Source organism: Tachyglossus aculeatus, chromosome 4, assembly GCF_015852505.1.
Source record: "Tachyglossus aculeatus isolate mTacAcu1 chromosome 4, mTacAcu1.pri, whole genome shotgun sequence".
NCBI classification, from domain to species: domain Eukaryota; kingdom Metazoa; phylum Chordata; class Mammalia; order Monotremata; family Tachyglossidae; genus Tachyglossus; species Tachyglossus aculeatus.
Window position 1 is genome coordinate 117462183 of NC_052069.1, and position 18154 is coordinate 117480336.

Genomic DNA, 18154 nt, shown 5'->3' on the forward strand with positions numbered 1-18154 from the left:
CTGTCCCTCATGGGGCTTATCATCCACTCAATTTATCACATTTATTAAGCATCTTCCGTGGCCAGAGTGCTATATTAAGCACTTAGAAGATTATGAAAGAGTTAGAAAACATGATCCCTAACCTCAGAGAGCTTAGTGGGGGAGACAGGCACTTAAATTAGAAATGGGGAAGCAGTAGACTACATAACATATACATCTAAAAGCTACAGGGGTTAAGGTAAATTAAGTACTTGGTGGCATGGTGGGGCTGCATGGCATTTGGAGGAGAGTGGAGATTTCTTGGGGAAGCCCTCCTGTGGAGATGTGATCTCAGAAGGGCTTAGAAGATAGGGAGAGCAGTGGTCTGCCAGGTGTGAAGTGGGAAGGAGTTCCAAGCGGTGGGGAGGAAGTGAGCAAGGGTTTGGAGTCAGAAGAGATGAGAATGAGGCCCAGCAAGGAGGTTGGCTGGAAGGAATGAAAATGCAGCACTGAGGTTTACAGGGAGAGGAGTTAGGATAAGAAGGAGGATTGAACTTGGCCCAAGGAGCCCCACAGAGGACACAAAGGCAACACATAGTGTGTTCCCACCCCTCCCTTGCTCTGCTCCACTGACTCCCATCTACCCTGCCTCCCCTTCGACCTCTATGGGGATGGGGGGGATGCCTCCGAGCCCCCAAGGTGCCTACCCAGGAGCCCTACCCTGAGTCCCTGCCATGACAGGGTTCCACCTCTTTCCTCCCAGGACCCTGATGGAGTCTGACTCTGCAGAGCCTCAGTTCTCCAGGATCTAGGGCTGGGGGCAGCTGGAATCAGTGCTTAAGGGAACAGAATATTGGGTCCTCCTGCTGCCTCAGCTCAACCGCCCCCTCAAATGTACTCCAAGCCTTACCTCTGCACCCCATTGAGAACTCAGCCTGCCCCCCCCGCCCACCCAGCACCCTGGCCCTGAATCTGCCTCAGGGGGTGGCAGGAGTCCCTGGTAAACACTCTCCAAAGACGGCCACAGAGGTGTGGCTGCCTGCTGACTGGACTGTTCCAGGAGATCAGAGGAACCTAGGAGGCCCCAGGCCTGACTTCCTGTCTACTGAGGAGCAGGAAGTGACCCTTCTTTCCACTGTTTCTGGAATTTGGGCTCTGAGGATGCCTCAAAACTGCAGGACAAACTCCCCAGATTTAAGTCTTCCTGGACCCCACAGCGGGGGAAGAGGAGAGAGTGGGGAGGAGAGGCCTTCTGACCGGCCTTTCCTGCCAACTGCTCTTTGACTCTTGCCCTGAACCAGGCCCCAAAATGAAGGTTCTTGGCCTGGTTTGTTTTCTTTGTCATCTGGGAAATCTGAGGATTGTAAGGCATCTCCTGTACGGGAAGCAGGATGGGGAAACTGTCTCCTTTAGAGAATGACTAATGTCTGAGGGATGGGGGAGGGAGGCCGGATGTTTCTCCTTACTTGTGACTAGGGAAAGGGAAATTATCCCAACTCCCTTAAGGGAGGACTGTGTGTTGGGGGGTAGGGTTGGGGGTGGGGGAAGGAGGCAGAGGCAGAGGGGATGGAGAGGGAGTGGCCTCTGAATTCCTTGGAAGAAGAAGAAAATCCCAATATGATGTCTGCCATCCCCATTTGGTTTGCTCTGAACCACGATTTCTGATTTAGGGATTGTTCTGTGAGAAACCAGCATGTCCTGCTGCTCTATCCTCCCTTTCCCCCAGCAGATACCTTGACCCTCCAACCTCCATACTCAGGGAGTCTGAACCCCTCCACAACCTTCATCCCTCAGAGATCCCTCCACCCTCTCTGTACCCTTCTTTATCTTTTTCTCTCCCTCCTATTTATCCACTCTCCTGTCCCACAACAATCCATCTCAAACGCTTTGCTCCTCTAAAACCAACCTGCTCGCTGTTGACCACTCTCGACTGTCTCGCAGTCAGCTCCCTGCTCATGCCCTCACTTTGGCCTCTGGCAGACCACCACTTGCCCCATCTTCAAGGCTCTACTAAAATCACCTCTCTGCTAGGAAGTCTTCCCTGGCCAACCTCTCATCTCCCCATCCCTTTCTCTCTTACTTCTGTGTTGCCTAAGCACTCAGTTTTGTAGCCCCTAAGCACTTCAATGCTCACTGAACTCCCACCACTAGAGCACTTATGTTCATGTCCTTATACTCTATGGCTTCCCCTCTCTGTAATATGTTTTATAATCTGTCTTCCCCACTAGACTGTAAGCTCCTTGTGGACTACCAACTTTTTGGGTCTCACCCAAGTGCCACCTGAAAACTCCTTTTTCACCTTCAACAAACCAAACTCTCCTTGTCTCTTAAACCTTCCAAAAAGCCACCTTCTCCAGGAGGTCTTCCCTGATCAATCCTCCCACCTTCCCAGTCATAACTCTACCCTCAGCCACCTTGGTCTTTATAGATTTATTTAGTTATTTGTGACTGACTCCTTTCTTTATTGGCAACTATTATTTAGCTGCACCCTCTTTTCACTGTAGTTTGGCCAGTGTGACTGGCTCGCTGTCTCCCCCAAATGCAGGCATTCTGCCTTTTCTGTTGTTTGCTCCCCAGGTTCGGAGCTCTGTCCCCATTTGCCACTCAGTTTGTACTGGTGATGATGATTGGAGAAGTGTGACAAACTTCAAGCCCAAGTTGGCTTGAAACCAGGAATCAGGACTCCAGGTTCCATTTTCCATTGGCTGTTGTTGAGATTCAGTCATTCAATCAGATTTATGGAGCGCTCATTGTGTGCAAAGCACTATACTAAGCACTTTGTAGAGTACAACATAACAATAAACAGACACACCCCTGTCCATAACTAGCTTAAGGTCTAGATGGGGAGACAGACATTAATATAAATAAATTACCTTTCCCAGGACCCTCCCAGTCTCCCCGCTTTTCTTTCCCAGTCGCCCTCCGGAATTCTCCCTGATCCTTTTCATCCCCCCAGACTCTTCCCTCTAGCATCCCTCCACCCTGCCTCCACTAACCCCTATTCACCTCGTCTCCCCAGGCTCTCCCTCTGGGGGCCTCAGGTTGAAATTTTGGGGTTAACATTCATCCTGGTAGGGATCCTGATATGAAATGCCATGCTGGTGCCCTGTGGGTGCTCCTGCCCTGGCAGAGACAACCGACCGGCAAAGGCCCATTTCCCAGCCAGGAGGAATTCCACTCCCAACCCAAAGCCCAGCTGTGCTCTGGGGGGTAACGGCAGGGGCGGAGTGAGCATCGCTCCCCTCCTGGACCCCTGAGCCCCCTCTCTGGAAAACTCACCTTTGAAAACTTGAGATGGAGGACGTGGACTTCTTGGGCTTTGTCTGCAGGGACCCGACTGGCACAGCCATTGGGGACCAGGCTGGTGGTGTAAGTCACCTCTCCACGGTGCGGGTCCAGAGGTTGCAGGTCACAGCCCAGGGTCTCCATGGGATCTGCAGGTAGAAACACGGCCGCAGAAATTAGACACACCTGATCCATTTCCTTTCCCCTTCTTCCTCCTGGGCCACCGGGGCCAGGGGTGGTGGGGACCAGAAGATTGACAAAAATAAGAAAGCTGAAGAGGGATGAGAAGGAAACCTGGGCTGGGTTGGACCCCTTGGGTCCTCTTCCCAATTCTTTTACAGTCTTGTTGACCTGCAATTCCATTCCTCAGATTCCCCATCTCTGGTCCATTGGCTTACACATTGGCTTTTCTTACGTATCGGCTCTCTTCACCCCTACTCTTCAGCTCACATGCTTTACCCCTTCCAAGCAAACCTCACTGCCTCTCACTCTTGACTCTTTCATCTCCTACACTTTTGCTCTCATCCTTCCCCCTGCCTGGAGCTCCCTCTCTTTTCAAATTCAGGAACCACAGTACTCCTCTCCTTCAAAACCCTCCTGAAAGTCCACCTCCTCCAGAAAGACTTCCCAAGTTAACTTCCCCCTCCTTAGCAGACTATACCAACAGCCTCCTCAACCTGAATTGATTTACAGCAACTAGAGTACTTATATTAATGTATGTACATTACCATCAATTAACTTACCAATCTTTTCCTAGTTGTGGGAAATATTTATTTCTATTTTTATTTCTGTTTTAGTTCTGTTTTTCCACCTCTGCCTGTTTAGAGTGTAAACTTCCTGAGGACAGGGACTTTGTTTAGTACAGTGTTTTGCACACGTGTGGTACTCAGTAAATGCTACTGGCTGAATAAATGGTACAATGGTAATTATGATGGTGGTATCTGTTAAGCCCTTACGTTGTGTCAATCATTATACTAAGTGCTGGGGTAGATACAAGAACAACAGGTAAGTGGGGTTCATGGTCTAAGTAAGAGGGAGAATAGGTATTGAATCCCCATTTTGTAGATGAAGGAACTGAGGCACAGAGAAGTGAAGTGACTTGCCCAAGGTCACACAGCAGGTGTATGGTGGAGCCAGGATTAGAATCCAAGTCTAAGAGAAGCAGCGTGGCTCAGTGGAAAAAGCACGGACTTTGGAGTCAGAGGTCATGGCTCTGCCAATTGTCAGCTGTGTGACTTTGGGCAAGTCACTTAACTTCTCTGTGCCTCAGTTACCTCATCTGTAAAATGGGGATTAAGACTGCGAGCCCCCTGTGGGGCAACCTGATCACCTTGTAACCTCCCCAGCGCTTCGAACACTGCTTTGCACATAATAAGCGCTTAATAAATGCCATTTTTATTATTATTATTAAGTCCTCTGGTTCCCAGGCCTGCTCTATTTCTGTTAGATCACATTATTTCCCTACTTCCCTGGTGACTGACTGGATGAATGATGGATAGGTACAGCCGAACTCTGGCTGCCCCTGGCTCTAGGATGCGTGGCTGAAGGACATCCAGCACCTGAAGAATGCTGAGCCTTGAGAAAGGCAAGACCCGGGCGTTACCCCTGGAGAGTCTGTGCAGTCTTCCAGTAGCTCCTGGGGGATCCAGATGAGATAACAACTTCAGCCTCAACAGCAACAGAAACGCACAGATTCCACCAGGACATTATGATTGCCCCCACATCTTAATCCCAGATTCCCGGGTAGCTTCTACTCACCCCCACTTCGCAACCTCCAGAAGTGGCTACAATCTCATACCCACCCCTTTGACGGCCCCGATGCCACAGGGGGAATCCCGATTATCCCTACCCCTGGGAGCGGCCAAGGGAAGGCCAGAGATGGAGAAGAATTTCAGCTTGGCGTCTTTTCTTGAAACACTCGGGGTCAAACACCATGGAGCTCTGTTTTTTCCAAGCCGCCCCAGGCGGGAGCTCTGGACGCAGCTTTGTTTTGAATTAGGAAGAGAAAGCAGTCCAGTGGCCAGGGTTTCTGAGAAACCAGACAACATTAAATCACAACCAGACATTGGCCCCAACTTGAAGCAGCCGGGCTCTCTGGGAGTCCAGGAATGGAAGGTTTGACAACCAAAGGAAGGGGTCTCCTCCAGACTCCCATTAATATAAATATCCTTTATTTATATTAATGTCTGTCTCCCCATCTAGACTGTAAACTCATTGTGGGCAGGGACTGTGTACCAACTCCAAAGTGTACCAACTCCAAACTCCAAAGTACACTCGAACGCTTAGTGCAGTGCTCTGCAAATAGGAAGCTCTCAACAAATAACATTGAGTGTTTGAGTACATCAGAGAGGGCAGGATTTCAAGATCCAAGACTCTTTGGCCCCTTAAGGAGTCGATGCAGCCACCTCTGGGGTGGAATGGGACAGCTGGATGAATCTTCCAAACCACACCCCTAATTCTAAACTAGAGTAAAGCCTCTCCCCAATCCCCATTTTCACCTCCCAGGTGGAGAATGGCTTCAGCCTTTAGGAGACTTTGGGGGTCCTGAGAGTCAAACCCCCAACTTTGCCCATTTAATAATTAATAATGATAATTGTGGTATTTATTAAGCGCTTACCATGTGCCAGGCACTGTACTAAGTAATGGAGTAGACACAAGATAATCAGGTTGGACATAGTGCCTGTCCCAAATAGAGCTCCCAGTCTCAATCCCCATTTTATGGTTGAGGAAACTGAGACATAGTGATTTGCCCATGGTTTCACAACAGACAAGTGGCAGAGCCGGGATTAGAAACCAGGTCTTTCACCCCAGCCCTGGTCCCCAGATAGGAATGGTGACTGGAATGGAATGAGGACAGGGATAGAGTTAGGGACCCCAATCTTTTCCTGGCTTGAGGCGATGTTGGGGGCTCTTCCCGGCGGTGGAGATATCAGCTTCTCCCAGACTTCCAGGAGCCTCTGCCAGAGCTCCAGGGACAACTTTCAGAGCCAAGGAACTCTGTGCTGCTCCCAGGAGAGGAAACTGGGTGCAGAAGCCAGTTCTAGGAGGGGCGGGCAGGGCCCGAGGAATAACTAAGGCACCGCCCCGGCCCTCCAGTTGCTTACTGTCATGGGGCAGACCGACAAACAGAGAGAGCCAAACCTGGCAGCAAATGTAAAACTCAAGTCCCTCGAGCTGCAAAACACGTAGGGGATCAAAAGGACACAAACAGCAGGAACACACAAGTGAATGAAGAATTTCCGGGGGCTTTCACAAGAGCTGAAGGCACTCCGCGGGACGGACACTTCGTTCCCCTCCAATCCAATGCATTAGGTAGAAATGTGAAGGGCCCTAGTGGATAGAACATGGGCTTGGGTGTCAGAAGGACCTGGGGTCTAAACCCAGCCCTGCCACTGTGTGACCTTGGGCAAGTTACTTCACTTCCCTGTACCTTGGTCTCCTCATCTGTAAAATGGGGATTAAGGTTGTGAGCCTTCTGTGGGACAGGGACTGTGTCCAACCTGATTACTTTGTATCTATCCCAGTGCTTAGAACAGTGCCTGGCACATAGTAAGTACTTAACAAAATTCCATAAACAACAACAAAAAAAGCAAAACTTTCCTGGGAAGTGCGAAAGTGCAAAGTAAGCAGGGATTTTATCCTGGATGAGGACTGGGAGGAGCCAAGCTTTGAAGGGCTAATAGGGCTTTTGGACACTATTTTAAGTTTCTTCAGACCTAGTTGGAAACTCAGATTCTTTCAGAGAGAATTGGGCTGAGCAAGTCTGGGATGCTAGAACAAACAGCTGAGGAGGCCATCATCCTCCATCCCCGGGGGGTGCGGTATCTTCAGCTTGGAGAGAATTTGGCCCAGCCAGAAGCTGGGGAGAACCTAGCTAAGCTGGGCATTGCCGAGCACCAGAGGAGGTGAATGAGGAAGCAGATTGCACGGTTCTGGGAGGGAGGTGGGGGATGCCAAGCCCAGCTTCCTCGGAATCTCGCTTCAAAGAATCACCTGGCTTTACATCCATGGCCTGAGCTGGAGGCCAGGGGCCAGAAGAGAGAGATGGTGGCAGACAGAAACACCCATCCCTGACCATCCCTGTGCCAACTCAGCTACAGGCTTTGACGTCTCCCCATTTCCTCTTCCCCTGGAGGATCGTCGGTCGGGAACTAGAGATGCTTACGTCAATTGGAGCCACTCATCAGCTCCTTCCTTCCCAATTCCATCCTGCCCCAGGAATTTATATGATGTGCTTCATCTCTACTAGGGAACAGAACAGATAAGAGAAAATGGGCTTCAGTTGCAGCAAGAGAGACTGAGTGCAGACCTCAGGAAGAACTTCCTAACTGTGAGGGTGGCAAGAGCCAAAAAAAGGCTATTAAGCTTGGAGGTGGTGGGGGAGGTGAGAAGCAGTGTGGCCTAGTGAATAGAGAGGGACATTAGACAGAAATGTGAATGGCCTAGTTGATAGAGTACGGGCTTGGGAGTCAGAAGGACTTGGGGTATAATTTCAGCTCCGCCACTTGTCTGCTGAGTGACCTTGGACGAGTCACTCAACTTCTCTGTGCCTCAACTCCCTCATCTGTAAAATGGGGATTAAGACTGAGAGCCTCATGTGAGACAGGGACTGTGTCCAACCTGATGATCTTGTATCTAACCCAGTGCTTAGTAAAGTGCCTGGCACATAGTAAGCACTTGCTTGGTGCTTAGAACAGTGCTTTGCACATAGTAAGCGCTTAATAAATGCCATTATTATTATTAATACCATTAAAAAAACAAACAACAACAACAACACATTGTCCCAGGGGCCCAGAGTTTAGAGACAGGGAAGACTCCTCCCTGCAGCTTAATATTCTCTGGAGGGATTCCTACGAGTGGAAAGAAACCTTTAGGGCTCTCACTAAAGGGATTAGGAGTGGAATGGTTCCCCAGAAGACCTTGGGAGATCTAGGAACTTGGGGACACATGACCATCTTTCAGCTGGAAGAGGATGGGGGAGAGGAATCTTGAAACCCTGGGAGTCAGAGAAAATGTCCCTGACTCTCTCTGCTGCATCTAGGTCTTTCTGATTGAGGTGTGGGCTAAGAACCCAAGCATAACGGGCACTTTTCTAAGCCACGAAGGAAGCATAATGCTGCTAGATGTTGTGGGAAGGGCAGGGTAAACACTCAATAAATTAATCAATCAATGGTATTTATTGAGTGCTTACTGTGAGCAGATCACTGCATTAAGCACTTGGGAGAGGAAGTTCTGGTTTTGGGGATAGGACTCCTGGTTTTCATTTCCACTGCTCCGCCACAGACCCTCGGCTGGCTTTGCTCTCCCAAGACTAGGCCTCGATTTCCCCCCCGGCCCCTTCTCCACTCTCCCAGTCTTTGCTTGCTTCTAAACTAATAGTAATAATATTAATAATGATAACTGTGGTACCTATTCAGTGGTTACTACACTCCAAGCACCATGCCAAACCCGGGGATAGATATAATACTATCAGACCAGACACAGTCCTTGCCCAATTGAGGCCCAGAGAAGTTAAGTGATGGGCCCAAGGTCACACAGCAGCTAAGATATGAGGACTCGGGGCAGTAGGGGTAAGTTGAGGTAGTGGCTCAGGCTGCCCTGGCTGTCAGTCAGGTGCAGGAAAAGCAGTGGGCGGGACTGGGAGGAGCAGAGGATGTCCAGACTGTGCCCTGAGCCCCCGTAGGGACAGACAGGAAATTCAAAGCCAGGAGAGGAGAGAATGGAAATTTACTCGGCAAGAGGGCCAGAAGGGAAGAGGAAATGCAGGCCCCTACACCTCGAACATCGCAAGAATGTGGCTGTGGGCGGGGGAGCCCAGAAAGGCGGAGGATGGAGAAGGGGAGACTGCTTAGATGTTTGTGTCTCCATCTTGTCGCGCTCACTTCCTGTTTTCTTGGAGATCAAAGCCGGGTTCTGGGGCTCCGGCCTCCCGGCCAGCCGCCGTGGTCTGGCGGGGGCACCCGGCAGCCTCTCCTGACGCGAGAATTTTCTCTCCAGTTTCTTCACTGGCCCTGCCCCTGTGGTCTCTCCACCCTCTCAGAGTCCTCCCCTGATTCAACACAAAATGGCTGGCCCACCGGCCCCCCTGCAGGAAGAGTTCTCTTTCCTCCATCTACTAAGTTCACCAGGGCAACAGGGACTGATCTAGGGGCAGAAGCCACAGGTTGGAGGACAATACTGCAGGGCCTTGGTGGTCACCTGAGAACACCTGGGGAGCAGTCTCGAAGCCATCCCAATGGGGCCAGAGCCCAGGGCTCTCCCATGATGCAGTGGCCCCTCCATACCTATTGTCTACATTTTCTTCTCACCATAGTCACCATGGCAGCCCCATCGAGAGGAAGATAAACAGCCATTTATCTAGGACCCTCAGGCCAGCCGGCCCTTCCCCTTTTCTTGAGCACCTGGCCCCAAGCCTGACCTCCCACCTGAGGCCTCAGCAGTCAGCAGCCCTCTACCCCTCTTCCCCCTGATGGCATAGACACATGGCAGGAGTGGCATGGCCTACTGTGGCTTTCATGGGGCAGATTTTCAGACAAATGTCACCCCGACCCTTCACTCTAATGGCACTGGTAGCCAGTGGCCTTGGTTTCTAGTCTTGACTCCACTACTGATGACTTTGGGCTTGATCACTTACTTATTATCTCGGTGCCTCAGTTTCTCCCTTTGTAAAGTGAGGGGAACAATCCTCACCCCTCCCTGACTCCCAAATCTATTGGGTGGACCAATGCCAAAAAGGCAGTCTTGTCCAGAGGTAAGGTCTCACTGCCTAGAAATACAAGTAACTATTAAGGACACAATGTCATAAATAATAATAATAATAACTGTGGCATTTGTTAAGGGCTTACTATATGCCAAGCACTCTACTAAGCACTAGGGAAGATACAAGATAATCAGGTCAGACACAATCCCTGTCTCACATGGGGCTTCCAGCCCAAGAGGAAGGGAGAGCAGGTATCTAACCCTCATTTTACAGATTAGGAAACTAAGGCCCAGAGAAGTTAAGTGACTTGTCCAAGGTCACACAGCAGGCAAGGGCAGAGCTAGGATCAGAACCCTTGTCTCCTGCTCTTTCCACGAAGCCACCACACTTCTTCCTACATCAAACTTTTAGGAAAACCATCAGTCTGGTTGGTTACCTCTGGATCATTCATTCTAGTGTTGATGGATGGACGATCGAACATCCCAAACTTCCTTCCTCGATATCCCTAACTTTCCCTCTAGGAGTCCACTATAGACCTTTGGTCCATGAAATTTTTTCACATTCTTCCACAACCTGCTGATATTTTGGGTCTGTCCCACTTCCTGTGAAAATGGATTCTACGTGCTGACCAACGGCCGGGGGAAGAAGTGTTTCCTGGTGTTTGTTCCGTAACAGCCACCCTCAAATTCCGTTGGTTGCCCTCTTGCCCTGTGTGGTGGGGTTTGGGGAACAATTCTGTGTTTACCCTGACTGCAGCCTGATTGAGACAGCGTGGTTAGAGCTCAGGGCTGGGGGCCACAGGTTTGATGTGACTTTGGGCAGATGCCAGCTCTTCTTTAAGCCTCGGAATCCTCTTTTTCTTGGCTTTGCTTTCCTCTCTAGGTTCTAATGCTCCCTCCTTCACTTAAGATTCTGAGCGGACAGACCTATTCCTGGCTAAGGACTCCACTGCTCTTTCACCCTTGCCGTTGGAATATGAACATCCCACACCTAGAAGGTCTCTCATAAGGACTTTGAATCCAGCCTCCTGCAACTGAGAAGGGAATGCCTAAGCTATCCAAATGAGTACCAAGCCATTTTTTTAACCATCCCTTCCTCACATGGTGGCTCAGCTTGTCACCCAACAGGCCGTGGAATAGCCTTGGTGGGGTGGAGATTAGGGTGAGACTCAGACAACTCTTCATTAGAAAGGGCCCTCCTAAGAATGCTTTGTATATCCTCTTGCCTCCTTTTTTTTATGGTATTTGTTAAACACTTACTATGTGCCAAACTGTGTTTTAAGTGCTGGGGTTAGGCACAGGTTTATTAGGTTGGACACAGGCCCTGTCCCCTGTGGGGTTCACAATCTAAGTAGGAGGGAGAACAGGGTGAGGATTAAATACCTGTTCTCAGATTACAACCCCCACGGCTTAGATAAATAATAATAATAATAACTGTGGCATTCGTTAAGGGCTTACCATATGCCAAGCACTCTATTAAGCACTAGGGAAGATACAAGATAATCAGGTCAGACACAATCCCTGTCCCACATGGGGCTCCCAGCCCAAGAGGAAGGGAGAGCAGGTATTTAACCCTCATTTTACAGATTAGAAAACTAAGGCCCAGCGAAGTTAAGGGACTATGAGCCCCATGAGGGACAGGATAGTGTTGCCTAGTGGAGAGAGCCCAGGCCTGGGAAGCAGCAGGATTTGGGTCTAATCCCGGCTCCACCACATGTCTGCTATGTGACCTTGGGTAAGCCATTTCACTTCTCTGTGCTTCGGTTCCCTCATCTGGAAAATGGGGATTAAGACTGTGAACCCCATGTGGCTCAGGGGCCGTGTCCAACCCGATTTGCTCGTATCCACCCCAGTGCTTAGAACAACTCCTGGCACATAGTAAGTTCTTAACGAATACCACAATTATTACTATTACTTCAGCACTTAGTAAGGTGCCTGGCACATAATAAGTGCTTAACAAATACTATTTAAAAAAGAAAAAAGGGGGACTGTACCTGACCTGATTTATCTCGTATCGACCCCAGCAGTTAGTACAGTGCCTGACATGGTAAGAGCATAATGTATATCACAAGGATCGTAATTCATTCATTCAATCATATTTATTGAGCACTTACTGTGTGCAGAGCACTGTACTAAGTGTTTAGGAGAGTATAATATAATAATAGACACATTCCCTGCCTACAATGAGCTATTATCTCACACGGCCAAAGAACTAGGCACCGAAACCCATCTGATGGAATCAATCCATCAATCGATAGTTTATTGAGCACTTGCTCTGTGTGAGGAACACTGTACTAAGCGCTTGGAAGAGAACAATATAACAATGTAACAGTCACATTCCCTGCCCACAATGAGGAATGAGCATCAAAGTGCCTGTCCACCATCCCCCAGGCCAGAGAGGACCACTTGAGGTGGTCAAGTCCTACAATCCTCCTGCTTCTCTCAGACAGCAGAGTTCCAGTGGCTAAAACCAGAAAAATCACAGTCTCTTTCCTGTTCTCCTCCTGGCCCTTGCCCCAGTCCAATCCCTGCAGAATCTGGGAATTACTCAGGAACCCAGTTCCCGCCGCAAAGCAGATCTGGAATAAACACAACTGCCTCTGCTGGCTCACGCTCAACCGATCAATCAGTTGTATTTATCAAGTGCTTGGGAGAGTGCAAATTCACTGTGGGAAGGGACCGTGTCTACCAACTCTGTTATGTTGCACTCTCCCAAGCGCTTAGTACACTGCTGTGCACACAGTAAGCACTCAATAAATACAATTGATTCATTACAATGCAACAGAATTACATTCCCTGCCCTGAAGGAGCTTACAGTATAGAGGGGGAGACTGCACATAAGTGCTGGGGGTGCTGAGGGTGGGGTGAATATAGCAAATGCTGAAAAGGCACAGGTCCAATTACAGAGATGGCACAGAAGGGAGAGGGAGTAGAAGAACTAAAATCTCAGTCGGGGAAGGTCACTTAGAGGAGATGGGATTTTCATAAGGCTTTGAAGGTGGGGAGAGTGGTAGTCTGCAATGTGAAATGCGAGGGAATTTCAGGCCTGAGGGGAGTCACAGGGAAGGCAAGATCGAGGTAGAGTGAGTAGGTTGATGTTAGAGGAGTGCGGGCTGGGTTGTAGTTGGAACTCATTAGTAAGTTAGGCTGGAGAGAGCTGATTGAGTGCTTTAAAGATGTCTGCCACTCTTTTTTCATGGTATTTTCTAAGTGCTACTATAATAATAATAATAATAATAATAATGTTGGCATTTGTTAAGCGCTTACTATGTGCAAAGCACTGTTCTAAGCACTGTTCTATGTGTCAAATACTGTTCTAAACACTGAGGTATATATAAGTTAATTAGGTCAATTTGTATGTTATATTTTCCCCAAGTGCTTATTACAGTGTTCAGCATGTAGTAAGTGTTTAATAAATACAGCCGATTGATTAATTTACAGCCAATGGTAAAGACTTTCTGTTTTGATATGGAGGTGGATGAGTAACCACTGGAGGTTGCTGAGGAGTGGGGAGTCACGGACTAAATATTTTTTAGAAAAATGATCAAGACAGCAGAGTGAAGTATGGACTGGATTGGAGAGACACAGGAGGCAGGGAGTTCAGCAAGAAGACTGATGCAGTAGCTGCATGGCCTTGTGGATAGAGAATGGGCCTGGGAGTTAGAAGGACCTTGGTTCTAATCCTGGCTCCTCCACTTGTCTGTTATGTGACCTTGGGCAAGTCACTTAACTTCTCAGTGCCTCAGTTCCCTCATCTGTAAAATGGGAATTAAGACTACGAGCCCCACTTGCGACCGGGACTGCATCCAACCTGATAACCATCTACCCCAGCGTTTAGGACAATGCTTGACATATAGTAAGCGCTTAACAAATACCATCATTGTTATTATTAGTCAAGACAGGATACGATAAGTGCTCGGATCACTGCAGAAGCGGCTGTTTGAATGGAGAGACAGGAGCGGATTTTAGTGATGTCATGTAGGTAGAACCAACATTATTTGGTGACAGAATAAATATATCAATCCGAACGGGGCCTGGGACATTCCTGCTTTCCGCCAGCAGCCACAGTGCCAGCTTCAGGGGAGGTTGTCCGGGACTGGGTCATTATGTAATCATCAGATAACAGGACCCAGCTGGGCCAGCAGTGGGGAGATCAGATAAGAACCCTGTTTATTTCTGTTCTTTCTTGCTTTTTTTGAATGCCCACCATGGCTCCTCCCATTCCCCCCCCCCACCTTCTCCCGTCTAGCTCACCCCGACGGACGAGAATGGGGAGACAGAGAGTTTGACGCCTCGTCCTGTCTCCCTCCTGATGGGGTGTGGGGGGAAGGGCAGACACAATCCAAACAAAGCAAGTAACAATTGGTCGGGCGTGGGGTGACCACCCAAACACGCAAGAGGCCGGGGCAGGAGCCGTCTGGGCACAGTTAGGGCCTAGAAACCCCACTGGATAGCACAGGGTGGACCGACACAAGTAATACTAATGATCCATGGGTGAATCCAGATTTCCTTGGCTGGCTGTGGGTGGCCTTCTGACAATCCCTGTGGTGGGAAAGACTAAAGTTCCTTGAGTGGAAGGAGGGGCCCAAAGCCAGGGCAGATCGACGTAGAGGCTCAAAAGAGTTGAACCCAGGGTTCGAGGGAACCTCAGCCAACCCCCAGCATCATACCCCCTCTTGACCTTACTGAAATGTCTGCCATTTGGAGATGTTGAGAAGATGCGGCTCCTCCCCAAATTGCCTCTGCCAGGCAGGGTGCCTGGCTTTTAAGCAGCTTTAAAGTGCAAGGAATGGAACAACAGGAGAGAGAAACCTACTTCTCCCCAGCTCTTCCTTTAAATAAGGGAAAGACAGGTGCTAATCACCAGTGCTAATTATCACCCCTCTAGCTCATTATCTACCACACCTCAGCTCCCCAACAGGCATCCTGTTGATTTCCTGGTTTGGAGAGGTCAATTTAAGCAGATGGTGAATAGACAGGGAAAAGCTTCTTCCACGTTTTCAAGTACTTTGGATTAGTAGGTAGACTGTAAAAAATCAATCAATCAGTGGTGTTTTTTTGAGTGCTTACTGCGTGCAGAGCACTGCACTAGGTGCTTGGGAGAGTACAGTTCAATAGAGTTGGCAGACAAGATCTCTGCCCACAAGGAGTTTACAGTCTAGAGGGAAAGATATTAGAATAAATTACAGATAGGGAAATGGCAAAGTATGAGGATTTTTATGGTATTTGTTAAGCACTTTACTATGTGCTAAGAACTATTCTAAACCCTGGGGTAGATACAAGTTAATCAGGTTGGACACAGTCCATGTCCCACATGGGATTTATGGTCTTAATCCCCATTTTACAGGTGAGGGGACTGAGGTACAGAGAAGTGAAGTGATTTGCCCATGCTCACACAGCAGACAAGTGGCTTAGCTGGATTAGAACCCGGGTCATTCTGACTCTCAGGCCTGGGCTCTAACCATTAGGCCATGCTGTTTGCTGTGGGACTGAGGATGGGGTGAACTCCCTTCTGCGTCTCCCTGACACCCCACTCTCCAGCTCCATAGCATTATGTACATATCTGTAATTCATTTATTTATGTTTTATTTATTTATTTAATGGCATTTATTAAGCGCTTACTACGTGCAAAGCACTGTTAGCATTTATGTTAATGTCTGTCTCCCCCTCTAGACTGTAAACTCCTTGTGGGCAGGGAATGTGTCTGTTTATTGTTATATGGTACTTCCCCAAGTGGTTAGTACAGTGCTTTGCACAAAGTAAGCGCTCAATAAATACAATTGAATGAACTGAATAATAATAATAATAATGTTGGTATTTGTTAAGCGCTTACTATGTGCAAAGCACTGTTCTAAGCGCTGGGGTAGATACTAGGTAATCAGGTTGTCCCACGAGGGGCTCACAGTCTTCATTCCCATTTTACAGATGAGGGAACTGAGGCCCAGAGAAGTGAAGTGACTTGCCCAAGTCACACAGCTGACAAGTGGCGGAGCCGGGATTTGAACCCACGGCCTCTGACTCCAAAGCCCGGGCTCTTTCCACTGAGCCACATTGAATGAATCCTCCTACTCCATCTCCAGAAAAAAATGCAATAAATTATCCTGCAAATGCCTTCCCTGCTAATAACTGAACTTTCTTTGAACATGGACATGTGAAGCAAGGAAATCTTACTTGTCCATCTGAATCCTGATGGTCCCTCAACTGTAAAACGGAGATCAAGACTGTGAGCCCTATATGGGACAGGGACTGTGTCCACCCTGACTAGCTTGTGTCTACCACAATGCTTAGAACAGTGCTTGGCACATAGATGTCACTTAACAAACACCGTTATCATTATTATTATTATTACATTGGGCTCACAATCTAAACAGGAGGGAGAACAGGTGGTAAAGTGACTTTCCTAAAATCACATCCTAAGGGATTAGAATCTAACCGTTCACACTTCCAGCCCTGAGTTCTATCATCTAGCACTTAGAGCAGTGCTCGACATGAGGTAAATATTTAACAAATATAATAATAATAGTAGTAATAATAATCTAGCTTCCACTGCCTCTGCTTAGGCGGAGCAGCCGTTCACTACTCCAAGTTCCTTGAATGACAGGCCTGGACCAACCTCCAGGAGGAACCAACCGTCTATTTGGAGAAACTGAAACATTGAGGGACGGAGTCACTTTTCCAGGGCACTGAGCGGGGGTTTTGAACCTTGATGACCTGGAAAAGCTCCAGTGGTAGCCCATCCACCTCCATATCAAACAAAAACTCCTCATCATTGGCTTTAAAGCACACCTTGCCCCCTCCTACCTCGCCTTGCTTCTCTCCTACAACCCAGCCCACACTTTGTTCCTCTAGTGCTAACCTTCTCACTGTGCCTCCATCTCACCTATCTCACCACTGACCCCTATCCCACATCCTGCCTCTGGCCTGGAGTGCCCTTCCTCCTCTATTCAGACAGACACAGATTTATTGAAAGCACATCTCCTTGAAGAGGCCTTTCCAGACTAAGCCCCACTTTTCCTTATCTCCCACACCCTTCTGTGTCGCTCTGATTTGCTCTCTTTGCTCTTCCCCCCTCCCAGCCCCAAAGTACTTATGGACATAGCTTTAATTTTATTCACTTGAATTGAGGCCTGTCTCCCCCTCTCTAGACTGTGAGCTTGTTGTGGGTAGGGATTGTCACTATTTTATCGTTGTATTGTACTTTCCCAGGCTCTTAGTACAGTGCTCTGCACACAGTAAATGCTCAATAAATGACTGAATGAATTGAATGAATGAATGAATGACAGCAAGGTCCTGAAAGGGTGCTGAACCCCAGAGCAACCCCTGCTTGACAAGGAGAAACCCATGGGTCACCTGGATTGGGCCTGGGGTGGGTCAGAAGGAAGCCACATGAGGAAGCTCCCTAGCCGTGTTCTGATTGCCCTTGGGAATAGGACGCTTAGCAGCTGTCTAAGAAGAGGGATAGGGGGAAGATGTGCTTGGAAGCTTGTAATAATAATAATGATGGCATTTATTAAGTGCTTACTATGTGCAAAGCACTGTTTTAAGTGCTGGGGAGGTTACAAGGTGTACTAGTTCACTGTATGTCCCTGGGTTTTGCCTTCCTTCCTCCTCTGCCAGGCATTGAGGCCCTCCTAGAGCCTCCTTAACACCCCCCCGCCACAACCCCAGGATGCAGGAATGAGGGCTCCTTATAGAAGCTGGTGGTTGGGTCCTGGGGCTGGAGGGGAAAGGGAGTAATGATAATAACAACAAAAATGTATGTTTATCCTCCATTTCATTGATTCTCATGACATTCCTAATAGACTCAGTAAGGAGCTTTTATTCCCATTTTACAAACTTGCCTAGTCTGGTACAGTGACCAGGCTGGGGTTTTCCCCTCCCCACTGTCCCTGGGGCCTTCCCCTCCCCACTGTCCCTGGGGCCGTGTTCTTTGGGAGACCCCACTGAAAGATGGCCCGGGTGGCGGGGACCCTGTGAGGAGAAGGGGGGCCACTTCCAGCTTCTCTAGATCTATGCCCCCCACCCCACCACCACAGACAAAAGGCCAAAGTGGGCGAGGCCGCTCTGGGGGCACTGGTCTAGCTTGCCTTGGTGGCTCCAGTGCCGGCGATGCCTCTGGGAATGAAGAACACATCATGGCTCCGGAGAAGTCCAGCCCCGAACTGGAGGTGCCGCCAGGACCTCCTCTGTCCTTTAGAAGATGGGAGCATGG

The 18154-nt window shown here is 48.9% G+C and overlaps 1 protein-coding gene across 1 annotated transcript in view; it reads right to left on the minus strand.

The window, feature by feature from the left end:
- Positions 1–18154, minus strand: part of ENG (endoglin) — a 44030-nt gene that overhangs the window by 24695 nt on the left and 1181 nt on the right. Inside the window, exon 2 of the mRNA XM_038744679.1 lies at positions 3238–3392. Within this exon, the coding sequence (XP_038600607.1) occupies positions 3238–3392 (155 nt within the window). The remainder of the gene's footprint in view (positions 1–3237; positions 3393–18154) is intronic.